General features: G+C 43.0%; 1 protein-coding gene across 1 annotated transcript in view; it reads right to left on the bottom strand.

Moving 5' to 3' along the window:
- Positions 1-18,791, bottom strand: part of LOC137375958 (non-selective voltage-gated ion channel VDAC1-like) — a 63,428-nt gene that overhangs the window by 29,897 nt on the left and 14,740 nt on the right. Inside the window, 2 exon segments of the mRNA XM_068043745.1 lie at positions 2,861-2,910; positions 3,441-3,512. Coding sequence (XP_067899846.1) covers positions 2,861-2,910; positions 3,441-3,507 — 117 coding nt within the window. The 5' untranslated portion in view covers positions 3,508-3,512.

Here is an 18,791-nt window from a genome sequence, read left to right as displayed (position 1 = left end):
AGCGCAAACTTTTTGATCATGCCCCCTTGTTATGACCAGGTGAGAAAGAGGTCTAGGGTTCCCTTTCAGGCTTCACCTGTCTTACTGTAAACAGGGTTTAATTTTTAAACACACCATGTTTTCAGCTCCCCCTTGCTGAATCCTTTTTTAGCGCTTTCCAATTATAAGGCAAAGAAACCAGCACAACAGATTTTCTCAGGTTTAAAGAAGAAAAGTGAAATTTTATTAAACTTGAACTTAAACTCTAATTCGGTTAACACCTACGGATACACAACGCGCCCACGCTAGGATACACAACCCGATACACACAAGCAGATAGAGATAGAAAGAAAATAGAATAAAGTGGAAAAGTTTGAGGCAATATCTGAGGAGGTTTTTTGTGTTACAGTTCTTCAAGCTCACTATAGTGTGCTTTATTGTTGGTAGTCCTTGCTTTTCATTGGGGCCCAGTATTCTTCTTAAACCTTATTCGCTGTAGGTGGGGACTTTCTTCTCTAGGGATTCATGTCTTCAGTGGATCTGGAGTTCCGTGAGAAAGAGATGGGAACAGACAGGAGACTTCTCAGTCCAGCAGCAAACAGACACTGAGTTCAAACTGTTTGTACAATTCAGAAAAACCCAGGTTGCCAAGCAGGTGAGTCATGTTCCGAAGAAGGGTCACTGACCCGAAACGTTAACTCTACTTCTCTTTCCACAGATGCTGCCAGACCTGCTGAGTGATTCCAGCATTTCTTGTTTTTGTCAACAATTACCCTTTGTTTCCTGCCACTGAGCCAATTTTGTATCCACCTTGCTGCATTTCCCTGGACCCCATCGGATTTTATTTTTTTAACCAGTCTGCTATATGGTACGTTGTCAAAAGCCTTGTTAAAATCCATGTAGACCACATCAATTGCACTACCCTCATCTATCTTCCTTGTTACTTCTTCAAAAAATTCGATCAAGTTAGTCAAACAAGATCTTCCCTTAACAAATCCATGCTGACTATCCTTGATTAACCTGTGCCTTTTTAAGTGACAGTTCATCCTGTCTCTCAGAATAGATTCCAATAATTTGCCCACTACTGAGGCTAGACTGACTGGCCTGTAATTCCTTGGTCTATCCTTCACTCCCTTTTTAAACAGAGGTACAACGTTAGCAGTTCTCCCACCCTCTGGCACCACACCTGTATCCAGTGAGGACTGGAAAATGGTGGTCAGACCCTCTGTCTGCTATTTCCTCTCTTGCTTCCTTTAACAGCCTAGGATACATTTCATCTGGCCCTGGTGATTTATCAACGTTCAAGGATGCTAATCCCATGAAGACTTCCTTTCTCCCTATGTTTATCACATCCAATACTTCACACTCTTCCTCCTTAACTACAGTATCTGCATCATCCCCCTCTTTTGTGAAGGCAGACGCAAAGTATTCATTAAGAACCATAACAATATCTTCCACCCCTACACATAGGTTATCTTTTTGGTCTTTTATGGGCCCTACTCTCTCCTTAGTTATCCTCTTACTTTTAATGTATTGATAAAACATCTTTGGGTTCACCTTGATTTTGCTTGCCAATATTCTTTCATGCCCTCTCTTTGCTTTCCTAAGTTCCTTTTTGATTTCACCCCTCCACTTTCTATACTCCTCTTGGCTTTCTGTAGTATTGATTTATTAATTGAATACAAATTTCACCATCTGCGTTGGTGGGATTCAAACCCATATCCCCAGAGCATTAGCCTGGAGCTCTGGGTTACTAGTCCAGTGACACTGCCACTACGCCACCACATCTGCTTATGTGGTTCAGTGTCATATTTAGTTTTATAATATTTATACAAAGGGTCTTGAGAAGGTATGTAGCCTTAAAAAGTTGTTGTTGTTGAAATCAAGTATTTTCAGTGGTTTTGTGTAGAAAAGAACTTACCACCCAAATTATCACCCTATCACTCCAAGCATTATGAACCTATGCTCAAACAACCTGATCCATCACATTAATGGCATTAAGTTGCCCATATGCATTATAATTTGTATATTTTGTACATTGCTTGGGCATTAAAGGGATTAAAATATTAAACTTGTATTCTAGTGGGGATGTGTGGACAGCTGGTAGATCTGGAAGAGGGTACGGACTAAATAAAGTTTGGGAACCTCTGCTCAAGGGCATACAAGTCTATGCATCCTGTCCTCATAATTTAACCCTTTGAGCCCCAGTATTATTCTGGTGAATCTCTGCTGCACCTTCTCCAAGGGCAATGCACCCTTCCTGAGCTGTGGTGCCAAGTACTGCCCAGATGCAGTCTAACCAGAGCTTCATACAAGTCTAGCATAACTTCCAACCCTTTGCAATGGCTTTTAGTCACAACAGAATAAATATTACAGCAGATAGGTGACTCAGCCACTGTGGAAAATATTCCTCTTACTCTCCTCAATAAACCAATATGTCTATCAGCCAGCAGGTCTGGCAGCATCTGTGGAACGAGAAGCAGAGTTAACGTTTCGGGTCAGTGACCCTTCTTCGGAACTGGTTCCGAACCCAGCTCCGAAGAAGGGTCACTGACCGGAAACTTTAACTCTGCTTCTCTTTCCACAGATGCTGCCAGACCTGCTGAGTGGTTCCAGCATTTCTTGTTTTTATTTCAGATTTCCAGCATCCACAGTATTTTGCTTTTATTTTATGTCTAACAATCAGATGCTTTGTATTATGTAAATTAAAACTGCACTACACAACTCTTAAAATGGATACAATATGCTACTGACAGACTATGTTCAGACCTGAAAGGTTAATGGCTCAGCATGATGTTATGAAACAAGCTGATTCAACAGAACGGAATGAAATGGAAAAAAGTTTACTGGTTACATTTTTTTTTTAAACTATGGTACTTACCAGTCCATTTTCTGACTTAGTTTTCAAGTCAAGCTTTATTAAACCAAACCCTATCAAGAAATCAAAGACTGTTTTAAATGCTCAGTTTTCACTAATGAAACATTATTTGTACAGCTGTATTAAATGAAGTACATTTACCAATTAAACAAAATCAAAACTTCAACAAATTGTGCTAGATACGTAATTAAGCATAATATAAGCACATGACCTTTAAACAATAACTCATTACAGAAAGGCTTTGCTATCAGTTTGCAATACAGCCATATCAAAACTTGTATGGATGCATTTTAGCTGTTGACTCAACCAAGGAAACTGGATTTAAGTGCACTAACTTGTTTTACACAATGAAAGTGATCCTGACCATTCCCCTCTCTCAAAATAAATCTCGGGATGATGGCAAAAATCAATTACACTGCTTCTCATTCTGCCACCAAATTTAGCAATGGCGTAACAAAGTGCACTGGGCAACACCCCATTTTTCATGGTGTAATGATACATACACAAACTTTAGAAACAAGCAGCTGCTGCAGACACTGTCTGCCAAAAACGGCAACATATTTTTAAATATTGAATTCCTTACCATAACCTTTAGTGAAAACATCTCTGGCCGCTTTTCCAAGATCTGCATAAGTTGGTGGAATTGCCATTTTATCTGGAAAAGGAACACACAAGTGATGCTCACCTCTGACTACTGCATCTAACAACTGATGTCTTTATGTCAGTTATAAGCACATTCCCAACTTGCTAATTGTAATTTATTGATAACTGTCATTTGAAATTTGCCATTGATTATGACTAAGGCACCAACCATAACATTAACCACTAAAAGCAGGCGGTAATTCCAGGATCCTAGTCAGCATTCCCAAAAGCATAAATACATTTTGACGTTTTTTATTCTTTCGTGGGATGTGGGCGTCGCTGGCTAGGCCAGCATTTATTGCCCATCCCTAATTGCCCTTGAGAAGATGGTGATGAGCTGCCTTCTTGAACCGCTGCAGCCCATGTGATGTAAAAACAGCCACAGTGCTGTTAGCAAGGGATTTTGACCCAGCGACAGTAAAGGCATGGCGATATAGTTCCAGGTCAGGATGGTGTGTGGCTTGGATGGGAACTTGCAGCTGGTGGCGTTCCCATGCATCTGCTGCCCTTGTCCTTCTAGGTGGTAGAGATCACAGGTTTGGAAGGTGCTGTCGAAGGAACCTTGGTGAGTTACTGCAGTGAATCCTGTAGACGATGCACACTGCTGCCACTATATGCTGGTGGTGGTGGAAGTGAATGTTGAAGGTGGTGGATGGCATGCCAATCAAGCAGACTGCTTTATCTGGATGGTGCCGAGCTACTTGAGTGTTGTTGGAACTGCACTCATCCAGGCAAGTGGAGAATTCCCAGCCTCTAAACTGCTCTTGTAGCCACAGTACTTAAATGGCTGGTCCAGTTCAGTTTCAGAACAATGGTAACCACCCCCCCAGGATGTTGATAATGGGGATTCAGTGAAGGTAATGCCATTGAATGTCAAGGGAAGATGACTGGATTCTCTCTTGTTGGAGATGGTCATTGCCTGGCACTTGTGTGGCGAAAATGTAACTTGCCACTTATCAGCCCAAACCCGAATGTTGTCCAGGTCTTGCTGCATATGGACACTGACTGCTGCAGTATCTGAGGAGTCGCGAATTGTGAACAGTGTACAATCATTGGCGAATATCCCCATTTCTGACCTCATGATTGAAGGAAGGTCATTGATGAAACAGATGAAGATGGTTAGGCCAAGGACACTACCATGAGGAACTCCTGCAGTGATGTCCTGGAACGGTGATGACTAATCTCCAACAACCACAATCATCTTCCTTTGTACTAGTTATGACCCCAACCAGTGGAGTTTTCCACAATTCCCACCCGACTCCAGTTTTGCTGGGGCTCCGTGATGCCACACTCTGTCAAATGCTGCCTTGATGTCAAGGGCTCTCATGTCACCTAGAGTTCAGCTCTTTTGTCCATGCTTGGACCAAGGCTGTAATGAGGTCAGGAGCTGAGTGTCAGTGAGCATGTATTGCTGTGTAAGTGCCACTTCACAGCACTGTCAATGACACCTTCCATCACTCTGCTGATGATCAAGAGGAGACTGATGGGGCAGTAATTGGCTGGGTTGGATTTGTCCTGCTTTTTGAGTATGGGACATACCTGCGACATTTTTCACATTGTCGGGTAGATGCCAGTGTTGGAGCTGTCCTGGAACTGCTTGACATGGGGTGCAGCCAGTTCTGGAGCACAAGTCTGCGGTACTATTGCTGGAATGTTGTCATAGACCATAGCCTATGCAGTATCAAGTGCCGTCAGCCAATTCTTGATATCACGTGCAGCAAATCAAATAGGCTGAAGACTGGCATCTCTGATGCTGGGGACTTCAGGAGGCCGTGATGGATCACCCACTCGGCACTTCTAGCTGAAGATGGTTGCAAATGCTTCAGCCTTGTCCTTTGCACTGATGTGCTGGGCTCCCCCATCATTGAGGATGGGGATATTTGTGAAGCCTCCTCCTTCTGTCCATCACCATTCAAGGCTGGATGTGGCAGGACTGCAGAATTTAGACCTGATCCGTTGATTTGCAACTGACAAAATGCAGTTTTAGCATGTCTCTATGGTCAATCAGCCAGTACACTGTATATTTTTTATTATATACTGTTACTTCTCTATAAACTGTCATGCAGGCCTCCACCTGCCAAGAATGAGGCACACATTATTTCACCACATGAACATTAAAACTTAAAATTGCTGCTGGGAAGAAAAGAGGAACTGCCAGGCACCTCACCGGAAAGATCTTTTTTGCATATTAGCAGGCAGTCCCTGCTTCCTCACTACACTGAAGATCTGGTCAGACCAGTTTAGTCACATGACTAACTGGCCATTGGGAGTTTTTTTGAATTTGAACTTGCCACAGAGTTTTAAAAACGCAGAAAGCTCTATGTGCCTGGACTGAGAACATCTCTCTCCTGACTGCTCCCATCTCCTTCTCACGGAACTGATGACCCATTGAAGACATATGAACCCCAAGAGAGAAAAGTCTCCTACAGTAAACAAGGTTTAAGAACAAAACTGGGCACCAACGCAAAGCAAGACTACCTACAAAAGGACTACAGTGAGCTCGAAGCACAGTCACAAGAAACTCTTCTGATATTGCCTCAAACCTCTCTATTTTCTCTTCTAGCTCTTTTCAGTCTCAATATGCATGTGCATATTGCGTATGCTTGCTTGCGTGGGGAGCGGCATGTATCCGTAGGCATTCACCAAATTAGAATTTAAGTTTTAATAAATTTCACTTGTTCTTCTTCAAACCTAAGGCGGCCTGTTTGTGCTCATTTCTTTGCCTTATAATTGGAAAGTGGTGAACAAGGATTCACCAAGGGGGAGCTCAAAACACAGTTTAAAAATTAAATCCTGTTACAATGAGACCAGGTGATGGCTGAAAGAGACCCCTAGACATCTTTCTCACTGGGTCGTAACAACTGCTAGGTTTTTCATAAATAATTGTTACAGGATCATTTCATACTACCTTCTTCCATGTGAGTTACAAATATCGGGCTGGATTTTATGAGCTTGCCGCCTCCAAAAATGGCGGGCCGCACGCCAAAGAGCCACTGCAATCTCAAGCGTGGTGGCTCATTTAAATAGCCAGGGCAGGCTGCACCTCCCCCCACCATGTGGAGGGTGCGGGCTGTCCATCCCCAGCAATGGCATCAGCTGCCTGTGCGCAGGCGCTGACGCCATTTTTAAAAGGTCGTCAGCCCTACCGGCTTATTTAAATATTTAAAGACATATTGAATAAAATTATATAAATACATTTCTTTTGCCCCTCCCCCCCAAAACACTTACCTTTACCATCGCCCCCCAAACTGCACAAAGTTTAAAGTACAACCCTCCTCACCAACCCTGACACCCATGACCTTTACTTGACTGCGTCCCCCCCCCCACGCCTGCACTGATAAACATACCTCCTCACCAGTGTGGCACCTCGTTTCCATGGACAGGGATCCAAAGGCAAGGGAGTGCAGTCTGCCGCGCCGAAGATCGCAGCATACCATCAAGATTAGATGCAAATATATGTAAATATATTTATTTCATTTGCATATGTTAATTCAGGTCGTGTTGCTCAGCAGCGGGGAGGCTGCCATGGCACCTCGCCACCGCCAGGAGGATCGGGCTGGGCTCTACTGGCGTCTAGGTCCATGGCGGGCCTCATCCAGAGCCGTCTTCAGGTCCACCAACCGCCCTCCCCCGCCACAGATCCCGACGTCGAGGGCTCCTTAAAATCCAGCCCATCATCATCAATACCGTCACTCTGGTAAATCAACACTTGCATTTACCATCCCTGGATTTGGGCACAAAACTAAATAAAACAAAACTCATTGCATTTTTTTTTTTTAAAAAGAGACGCTCTTGTTACGGCCAGGTGAGAAGCTATCTAGGGGCTCCCTCTTAGCCTTCGCCTGGTTTTACTCTAACGGAGTTTTATTTTAAACACACCGTGTTTTTAACTCCCCCTTGGTGAATCCTTGCTCACTACTTTCCAATAAGGCAAAAAAAACAGCCAAACAGGTTTTCTTAAGTTTACAGAAGGTTGAAATTTATTAAACTTAAACTCTAATTCGATTAACGCCTACGGATTTGCGAAGCACCCACGCTAGCATGCATACACGATACGCACATGCAGATCGAGACAGAAAAGAGAAGAAATAAAGTGGAAAGGTTTGAGGTAATATCTGAAGATGGTTTTGGTTACTGTTCTTTGAGCTCACGAGAGAGTCCTTGATTGTAGGTAGGTCTTGCTCGTCATCGGGGCCCAGGATTCTTCTTAAACCTTGTGCGATGTAGGAGATTTTTCTCCCTTGTGGTTCACATGTCTTCAGTGGGTCCAGAGGCTTGTGAGAAAAAGATGGGAGCAGACAGACGAGGTCTTCTCAGACCAGGAGCCAACAGTTTCTCTGCATTCAAAACTGTCTGTGCACAATTCAAAAACTCCCAAGTTGGCCAGCAGGTTAGTCATGTGATCAACTGGTATAACCACTTCTGTGTTTGTGAATTCTCTTGTCCCAGCAGACCCTGGAATGTCTTCTTCCACACAATACCTAGTGATCAAAGTCCATTTTAGGTTAAGTGGATAAGGGAAGTAACCAAGTAACCTCTCTTGTCTCCATTGATATGCAAATGTCCTCCATCCAAGTGTCTGGCAGCCCTTGTCTTCTTCCCAGCGACAATTTGAAATTAAATGTCCATATAGCAAAATTAATATGCCTCATTCTTGGCAGGTGGGGGCCCAGCATGACACTCACCATATTGATTTTACATCTATATCAAGACTTAGATAAGTTATAAGCTACCAGTGTAACATCTGAACCCCACTGATTAGACCAGTACAACAGACTTCTTTTCGTCTGAGAAGTAGGCAACAATTCAACTAACGTACGAGCAGCATATCCAGTTTCAGTTTCCCACAAATGAAGGATATCAAGGCTCTACAGAGGGTGCAGAGAACGACAACCAAGATGATACAAAATACTGAAGAGGATAGATCGAGAGTTTATTAAGTTGGAAAAGCAAAAGGCTAAGCGGTAGGATTGTAACCATGTAGATATCCTGGGAGTTACCAAGAATAGGTAACAAATCTCCCAGGCACTGCTGCTAACAGCCCAGGAGAATGTTGCAATTTAAATTTTCCACTGCAGCAACAGTCCTTCCCACTTTACAGCACTGGCTGCTACTACAGAGAAGCACCTGGCTCAGTAACATCATAACCTCAATGCTAGAGAGAGCCCCTTCCTTTGCCTTGGGAAATGGAACTGGCTAGTCACCATAAGTCTGAGTGGGCAATAGAGGCAGAAGGGGCGAGGTAGAGCAGCAGCCAGTAAAGGGATAAGCAAAACCTGGGAACTTGACTGTGGGTAAATAGTGAATAATATAACTGGTTGGTGAATGAGGTACAAGGATACAGAGACTGAGGATTCTCATTGGATGAGAGAAGATAGATTTTATAACTGAGCACGATAAGATGCTTCATCACAAGTATCTGCTGAGACAGAGCCTAAATAATTTAACAGGTTTGAAGTTCTAATGATTGGTCACAAATCTGAAATATTAACTCTTTCTCTCTTCACAGATGTTGCCAGACATGCTGAGTATTTCCAGCATTTTCTGCTTTTATTTTAATTTTTAAAAAGGCTATGGGATAAGTATTTGAAAAGGAAGAATATAAAGGGATTGTGAGGTCAGAATGGGGCTCCAGGAACCAGAAGGATGAATAGCCTTTTTCAATCATTCTATGAAAACTTTGCTTTATTCAGCCTGAGTCCAGGGAATAGTTTACAAATGTTGATGCTGAGTTCAGTATAAGATGATGTGCCATGTGAGAAGTGCCCCAAACACCGAACCCATTGTCCTTTGTGCAATTGCTAGCTTTGGTTCCAGTTGGTCTGTGCCGGACAATTTTGACATGTGAAATCCAAGTACAGATTGGCTCCAACTGAGGTGTCCAGTTCAGAGTTGTCACCTTCACAAAGGAGTTGAGTCCAAACCAGCATCCAAAGAGCTAGAGGACAATAAAAACAAGAAATGCTGGAAATACTCAGCAGGTCTGGCAGCATCTGTGGAGAGAGAAGCAGAGTTAACGTTTCAGGTCAGTGACCTTTCATGAGTTCTGATGAAAGGCCACTGACCTGAAATGTTAACTCTGCTTTTCTCTCCACAGATGCTGCCAGACCTGCTGAGTATTTCCAGCATTTCTTGTTTGTATTTCAGATTTCCAGCATCTGCAGTATGTTGCTTTTATTTCAGCTAGAGGACAAGATGGAGTCTGTTAAAAGGGCAAAAACTGGGAAGCCTGACTGCACCCTGAGCAGTTCAGGGGAATTCTGGCTATAATTACAGAGCAAATATCAGGTTACAAGATTACTACTAGTTACAAGTGGTCTAGCTATAATTACAGGGTGAATATCTACTGGTGACAGGACATTACGGCATTACACCCATTACTACCAGAGTTTCTGTATTACTGTTGGCTGTCAAGGGAATCGCACTGTTACCAGTATTACTATTAGTGATCGGTGCAATTTCAGTGAATTACTATTAGCTACTAATGGAATCAAAATTCCTACCACCTCTGGTTTCTCCTCTGCGAATCTCACCCACATCGACTTCCCCTCTTCCCCACACTACGCTTCCTTTATTTGGCTGCCCAAGGGTGGCTTCCTACTCTCCGAATTCTTCAATCAACATCTGTTGGTGTGAAACTAGGAGCAAAGGTACTTAACTACAAGGCACCCAACCTTTATATGGTAAGTGCTATAACATTTATAGATAGTATGTAGTCGATATTGTCAGACCAACAAGAACTGGGAGTGTAGATTCTAAAATGATGATGCATTAAAGTTGTTTGAAAATGGATAGCAACGGTAGGACTAGAGGTAACACCGATAAAATGATACAGAAAATTTAGGTTAGATAGCAGCCAAAGGTTAATGACTCTATAAACTGCTCAACGATTATGAGTATAGCGCCACTAAAGCCCCTTAAATGAGGGCAACTTTCTGAAAGAAGACAGTTCCACTTAGTAAGGAAAGCTGCTGCCCAGTTGTAATTGACAGAGTTATACAGCACAGAAACAGGCCCTTTGGCCCTTCAAGCACCTAGCTATTCTAATCCTATTTTCCAACACTTGGCCTGCAGTCTTGTGTGCTATGGGATTTCAAGTGCTCATCTAAATACTTATTAAATGATGCGAGGGTTCCTGACTCCACCACCCCTTCAGGCAGTATGTTCTAGATTCCAACCACCCTCTGGGTGAAATGTTTTTTCCTCAAATCCCCTGCCCCTTACCTTAAATCTATGCCCCCTGGTAACTGACACCTCCACGAAGGGAAAATGTTTCTTCCTATCTACCCTATCTATGCCCCTCATAAATTTGTATGCCTCAATCAGGTCCCCCATCAGCCTTCCCTGCTCGAAGGAAAATAACCCTAGCCTATCCAATCTCACTTCATAGCTGAAATGCTCCAGCCCAGGCAACATCCTGATGAATCTCCTCTGCACCCTCTCCAGTGCAATCACATCCTTCCTATAGTGTGGTGCGCAGAACTGTACACAGTACTCCAGCTGTGGCCAAACTAGTGTTTTATACAGTTCCATCATAACCTCCCTACTCTTATATCCTATGCCTCAGCTAATAAAGGCACGTATCCCATATGCCTTCCTAACCACCTTATCTACCTGTGCTGCTGCAGTGATCTATGGACAAGCACCCCAAGGGCCCTCTGATGCTCTGTAGTGCCTAAGGTCCTCTGACACTTAGTGTCTAGGGTCCTACCATCCATTGTATATTCCCTTGCCTTGTTAGTCCTCCCAAAATGCATCACCTCACACTTCGCAGGATTAAATTCCATTTGCCACTGCTCTGCCCATCTTACCAGCCCATCTATACCGTCCTGCAATCTAAGGCTTTCCTCCTCACTATTTACGACACCACCAATTTCCGTGTCATCTGCGAACTTACTGATCCTACCTCCTATATTCACGTCTAAATCATTAATGTACACTACAAACAGCAAGGAACCCAGCACCGATCCCTGTGGTACACCACTGGTCACAGGCTTCTAATCGCAAAAACAGCCATCGACCATCAACCCCTGCCTCCTGCCACTAAGCCAACTTTGGATCCAATTTTCCAAATTTCCCTGGATCCCATGGGCTCTTAGCTTCTTGACCAATCTCCCATGCGGGACCTTATCAAAAGCCTTTCTGAAGTCCATGTAGACTACATCAACTGCTTTACCCTCATCTACACAACCTAGTCACTTCCTCAAAAAATTCAATCAAATTTGTTAGACATGATTGCCCCCTGACAAAGCCATGCTGACTATGCCTGATTAATCCCTGCCTCTCCAAGTGGAGATTAATCCTGTCCCTCAGAATTTTTTCCAATAGTTTCCCTACCACTGAAGTTAGACTCATTGGCCTGTAATGACGTGGTTTATCCCTTCTACCCTTCTTGAATAACGGTACCACATTCATTGTCCTCCAGTCCTCTGGCACCTCTCCTGTGGCCAGATAGGATTTAAAAATTTGTGTGAGAGCCCCTGCAATCTCCTCGTTTGCCTTACTTAACAGCCTGGGATACATCTCATCTGGGCCTGGGGATTTATCCACTTTTAAGCCCGCTAAAACTGCTAATACCTCCTCCCATTCAATGCTAATTTGTTCAAATATATAACAATCCCCCTCCCTGATCTCGACAACTCTATTGTCCTTCTCCATAGTGAACACAGATGAAAAGTAACCTCACCAAGTCCTCCGGCGCCATACACAGATTGCCACTTTGGCCCCAAATGGGTCCTACTCTTTCCCTGGTTATCCACTTTCCCCTAATATACTTATAAAACACCTCGGGATTTTCTTTTATCTTGCCCGCCAGTGTTTTTTCATGCCCCCTCTTCGCTCTCCTAATTACTTTTTTTAAATACATCCCCCCACCCCCCAAGCTTTCTATACTTCTCTAGGGCCTCCACTGTTTTCAGCCTTCTGAATCTGCCATAAGCTTTTTTTCCCCCTTATCCAATCCTCTATATCCCTGGATATGCAGGGTTCCTCGTACTTGTTGGTCCTACCCTTCACCTTTATGGGAACATGTTGAACCTGAACTCTCACTACTTCCTTTTTGAGTGACTCCCACTGGTCTGATGTAGCCTTTCCTGCAAGTAGCTGCTCCCAGTCCACTTTGGCCATATCCTGTTTCATCATATTGAAATCAGCCTTCCCCCAATTCAACACCTTTATATCCAGTCCATCTTTGTCCTTTTCCATAACTACCTTAAATCTTAGAGTTACGGTCACTATCCCCAAAATGCTTCCCCACTGACACTTCTGCCATTTGTCCGGCTTCACTCCCTAAGATTAGGTCCAGTATCACCCCTTTTCTTGTAGGACTTTCTACGTGCTGGCTCAAAAAGCTCTCCTGTATGCACTTTAAGAATTCTGCACCATTTAAGCCTTTTGCACTAATATTATCCCAGTTAATATTGAGGAAGTTGAAATCCCCTACTATTATTACCCTATTATTTTTATACCTCTGAGATTTGCCTACATATTTGCTCCTCTATCTCTCCCTGACTGTTGGAAGTCCTGTAGTACACTCCCAGCAAAGTGATTGCCCCCTTTTTGTTTTTATGTTCTACCCATATGGCCTCATTTGAGGAACCTTCCAAAATATCATTCCTCCTTACTGCAGTAATTGACTCCTTGATCAATAGTGCAATGCCACCTCTTTTACAACCCACCTCCCCCGACACACCTGAAGTTTCTATACCCTGGAATATTGAGTTGCCAGTCCTGCCCTTCCTTCAACCATATCTCTGTGATAGCAATAATATCATAGTCCCATGTGTTAATCAATGCCCTCAATTCATCTGCCTTACCTGTAAGACTCCTTGCGCTAAAATAGATGCAATCCACCATTGCATTATTCGCTTGTGCCTTAACAGATCTATATTTGCTTTACCTTTCAGACTGACTTAGTTTCTCTTCTATATTTGGCTGTGCATCATCCCCTTATGATCCTGTAGTTTTTATTTCGGGAAATACGTGGTGTGTGTTTAAGACAGCAAAGGATCAGTACTGCTTTAAGAATAAGCAGGCCTCTGGATTTACCAAGAAGGGGCATTCTCGTTGCCTTGGATATAGTCACTGGGACTGAGCATCGAGATATACTTCTGTTACAGTTCAATTTTGAACTGGCTTGTGGTGCAAACAGACTGTTCTAAGAGAGAACACAGACAGACAGCTAGTGTTAGCACCTGAAAGAAGAGCTCTCAGCCATTTAAACTGAAGGAAGAGAATATAGTCTGTTTATTTATTATTAGAGTTATAGAGCACAGAAACCGGCCCATCGTGTCTGTGCTGGCCATCAAGCCCTATCTATTCTAATCCCATTTTCCAGCACTTGGCCCGTAGCCTTGAATGCTACGGCGTTTCAAGTGCACATCTAAATACTTCTTAAATGTTGTGAGAGTTCCTGCCTCTACCACCCCTTCAAGCAGTGTGTTCCAGATTCCAACCACCCTCTGGGTGAAATAATTTTTTCCTCAAATCCCCTCTAAACCTCCTGCCCCTTACCTTAAATCTATGCCCCTGGTTATTCATCCCTCCGCTAAGGGAAAACATTTCTACTTATCGATCCTATCAATGCCCCTCATAATTTTGTATACTTATCTCTCAAAATTCTAAAAAAGACAAGCCAAAACAGAGATCTCTGATAATTTAAACTGAAGGAAGGGAAATTAGACTGTGACAATCTTTTATCCCTCAAAAACTCTAAAGTCAGATTGATTCTATTGAAAGTGTTTTCAAGTTGTTAATTGTTGAAATCCATCACTGGAGAAGGAAAGCATCACTTACTGCTGGAATTAAGACTATGGACTGTTCTACTGTGGAAAAACCTATTTTCCCCATAGGATGGCTGCGAGGACTTCAAGCAACATTGTACTGTAAATTTGCAAGGACTCTAACTTTTTTCAATTTAAATGTTGTTCATACGTTCATTGAGTTTTTCTAATTAAACAGTTAATTTGTTGATTTAAAGGCACCTGGTTTGGTTCGCCTCATTCAGGGGTTAATAGATGGTACAATTTGGCTGGGTCTTTCTTTAATTTGGAAAGTTTAAAATATGTTAGACGATCTGTGGAGGGACGGGATTGAATTAACAGTGCTTTTCTCCCACCACAATCAGTATCATATATTTTGATTGGGGGCTATGACTGGAGCAGTCGGTCCTAACACCCTACTGTACCTCCCCTCTGTATCCCACCCCCCTGCCAAATTAGTTTTAACCCCGCACCACCAACAGCACTAGCAAATCTCCCTGCATAGATGTTGGTCCCATTCCGGTTCAGGTGCAACCGATCAGACTTGTACAGGTCCCACCTTTGCCAGAAACAGACCCAGTGATCCAGGAAACTAAAGCCCTCCCTCCTGCACCATCTCTTCAGCCACGCAGTCATCTGCTCTAAGCTCCTATTCATTAGCATGTGGCACTGGAAATAATTGTGACGAATTATAGACAGCCATAGTCTCCTAGAGCTTGCTTGATCAGCTCACGATGTTGGAAAAGAAATATCGGAAGTTTTTCCTGAATTGGTTGCAAGTTTTTAATTTTAAAAAATGTTGCCTTTCAGGAGATAGCATTGCTCAAGGTGCAGGTGTGTGAACAGTGTGCATGGTTGCACTGTTAACTGGATTGAGGGCAGATGGCTTGATGGGAAGATAGTAATTTCTCACCCTTTTTGTATGTTTGTGATAAACATTTGACACCCTTACTTTTGCAGTTGGGTCAGGTTTTGGTGAACTTAACTAAACAGGGTAATTATTTCCTAGGTACCAGTCCTAAAACAGATACATCGAATTAACAAAATTAAGTCACCACAATTTCAAAAAGATCTGGATTATTTTCTACTTTTACTCTTTTCTTGAAAGCAATGGGAACTTGCATTGGAGTATGGGCCCCACAGGCAGTAGCAGGCCTCTAGTACCTCACCCAGGTTGCTATTCTTGAGTGGGCCAGACAAGTACTAAAACGCTGTTCAACGATCGAGGCAGTACACCCAAATCTGGCCTTGCTTCCAACTGACATCCACACGCATACTAATTGATCATGTTGCTAACTGATACAAGTGTACAGATGACAACAACAGCATTTTCAAACCATAGGTTTCCTTTTAAAAAAAAAACTAAACTTTTCCTTCTGCTCCTTAAACCATTTCTTATATTAACATAGAAACATAGAAACTAGGAGCAGGAGTAGGCCATTCGGCCCTTCAAGCCTGCTCCGCCATTCATTATGATCATGGCTGATCATCCAACTCAATAATCTGTTCCCGCTTTCCCCCTCAAGAGCTATATCTAACTCCTTCTTGAAAACGTACAATGTTTTGACCTCAACTGCTTTCTGTGGTAGCGAATTCCACAGGCTCACCACTCTCTGGGTGAAGAAATTTCTCCTCATCTCAGTCCTGAAAGGTTTACCCCATATCCTTGGTCTATGACCCCTGGTTCTGGACTCCCCCATCGGGAACATCCTTCCTGCATCTACCCTGTCAAGTCCTGTTTGAATTTTATAGGTTTCTATGAGATCCCCCCTCATTCTTCTGAACTCCAGCGAATATAATCCTAACCGACTCAATCTCTCTTCATACGTCAGTCCCGCCATCCCAGGAATCAGTCTGGTAAACCTTTGCTACACTCCCTCGAAAGCAAGAGCATCCTTCCTCAGATAAGGAGACCAAAACTGCACACAATATTCCAGGTGTGGCCTCAGCAAGGCCCTGTATAATTGCAGCAAGACATCCCTGCTCCTGTACTCGAATCCTCTCGCTATGAAGGCCAACATACCATTTGCTCTTTTTAACCGCCTGTTGCACCTGCATGCCTACCTTCAGTGACTGGAGTACGAGAACACCCAGGTCTCATTGCATATTCCCCTCTCTCAGTTTATAGCCAGATAATAATCTGCCTTCCTATTTTTGCTACCCAAGTGGATAACCTCACATTTATCCACATTATACTGCATTTGCCTACTCACTCAACTTGTCCAAATCACCCTGAAGCCTCTCTGCATCCTCCTCACAACTCACCCTCCCACCCAGTTTTGTGTCATCTGCAAAGTTGGAGATATTACATTTAGTTCCCTCATCCAAATCATTAATATATATTGTGAATAGCTGGAGTCCTAGCACCGATCCGTGCTACCCCACTAGTCACTGCCTGCCATTCGGAAAAAGACCCGTTTATTCCTACTCTTTGTTTCCTGTCTGCCAACCAATTTTCTATCCATCGCAATACACCACCCCCAATCCCATGCGCTTTAATTTTACACGCTAATCTCTTATGTGGGACCTTATTGAAAGCAAAATATTGGACTACAGTTACCAGAAGTTCTTTGGCACTTTAGTTCAGGAAGGAATAATAATTACAAAAAGTTAAAGGGCAGCAAAGTTGAGCCCAATCTTGTCGTTACCGAACACAGAAGCATTTTCAGCAGGGAGTCACTAAATAATGATTACAAAGGGGCAGCCTAGCTGATTGTTCACCGACCTAACTTGAAGGTTCCAAGGTGAACTACAGCTTCCCTGCTGCCACTTTTGTTTAAAATTAGCCAATTAAGCAGACAAGAAGGTTCCTAAGTCCTGGTTTACAGAGTGCAGTACCACACTGAGCGCTGCATTTACCCAAAGCCAAAGAAACTCCAAACCTCTCATTTCTATCACAGCAACAGACAAAGGGCTCTTGTCAAATATACACTCTGGTTTCTGGAGTATAACCCTTACTATGCTGCATGCTTTTGTTTAAAAGTAAAGTAAAACTCCTACACAACTAATGCAATGCACAGGCATCAACAATTTCACTGCTTTGAAAAGCAGATTACAACACCAGGAGCACATTGCAAAAGTGTGAATCACCATGTAATTAAATCATCCAAATCACCAAATCTACCCTAGCTTATTAATGTCACATTGTTCGAGTTTTCTTTCATAGTATTCTACTGTTCTGTTCCTGCACATATTTCCACAGATTTGTGAATGCTATTTCTTAGTTGAGGTGCCAGATTGCCTGCTTCAGCAAAGTAGTAAGACAGCCCCGCCCTGCAAAAATGGTCAATTTTCCTTGAAGTTGAAGATCTGTGCATTGATATCAGTTCAGCCTGGAATGCAGACTAACACTCAGTTCTCTGCAAACACTGCAGAAATCAGACAATCTGTAGTACTTTTAATAATTACAAGATTTAGAGGGAGAATATTCTTCAGCTCATTAGAATGAAATTCCAATTAAGTCAGTATATACTGTCTATATCCAAGCAGGAAATGAAACGTAAAAGGATTTTTAATCCACAAAAATCGGCTCTTTAAAGCACAGCTCCAGATGCAAAATGCATTTCTAATGTTTAGAGATGAGCCAAAGGCCATAAAGCAACAGTAATGAACTTCAGGACTGTATGCTGCAGATTACAATAAAGAAGTGTCAATACTGTAATGTCACATTTTTGTTTACATTCATATATACTTTTATACTATTCTTCTAATTTGTATTCCCAGAGTTAACTTGTTGCACTGGTGCTGATAACTGGATCTACATGTCTGCCACTGGAAAGGCTAGTTTTTTTTCGCATACATTCACAGGATGTGGGTGTTGCACATCCCTAATTGCCCTCATGAAGGCAGTGATGAGTGAGCCATCTTGTTGAACTGTTGCCGCCCATGTGGTTACAGTACTCCTACAGTTGTTAGGGAAGGCGTTCCAGGATTTTGACCCGGTGACGATAAAGAAACAGCAACATATTTCTAAGTCAGGATGGTGAGAGACTTGGAGGGGAGCCTGAAGATGGCAATAATCCCACAGACCTGCTGCGCTTTTCCTTCTTGGTGGTTAAGGGTACAGGTTTGAGCGGTACCTTGGTGAGTTGCTGCAGTGCAGCTTGCAGATGGTACACACTGCAAACAGTACAGCCAGGATGGGCGAACTGAATGTTGAAGGTGGTGGGTAGAGTGCCAATTTTGATTCAGCCCTTGGGCTACGGCCAATGCTGAGAGCTAACTTCAAGAGTTCAAACTTAAACAGTATTAAAAGCAGCTGCGGTTGGGTGTAGTGAGATTCTCACAATTTGAAATCCACCTGAACCATGGAGGGGCTTGCCATTGACCTCCAATCATCTCTAGGAGGAGGTGCCAGAGCATTGGAATGTGGCAATTTTTTTTAATTCATTCATGGGATGTGGGCGTCACTGGCTATGCCAGCATTTATTGCCCATCCCTAATTGCCCTCAAGAAGGTGGTGGTGAGCTGCCTTCTTGAACCGCTGCAGTCCATGTGAGGTAGGTATACCCACTGTGCTGTTAGGAAGGGAG

Source organism: Heterodontus francisci, chromosome 12, assembly GCF_036365525.1.
Source record: "Heterodontus francisci isolate sHetFra1 chromosome 12, sHetFra1.hap1, whole genome shotgun sequence".
Lineage (NCBI taxonomy): Eukaryota > Metazoa > Chordata > Chondrichthyes > Heterodontiformes > Heterodontidae > Heterodontus > Heterodontus francisci.
Note: the sequence above shows the minus strand (reverse complement) of the source record. Positions and strands in the feature narration are given on the sequence as shown.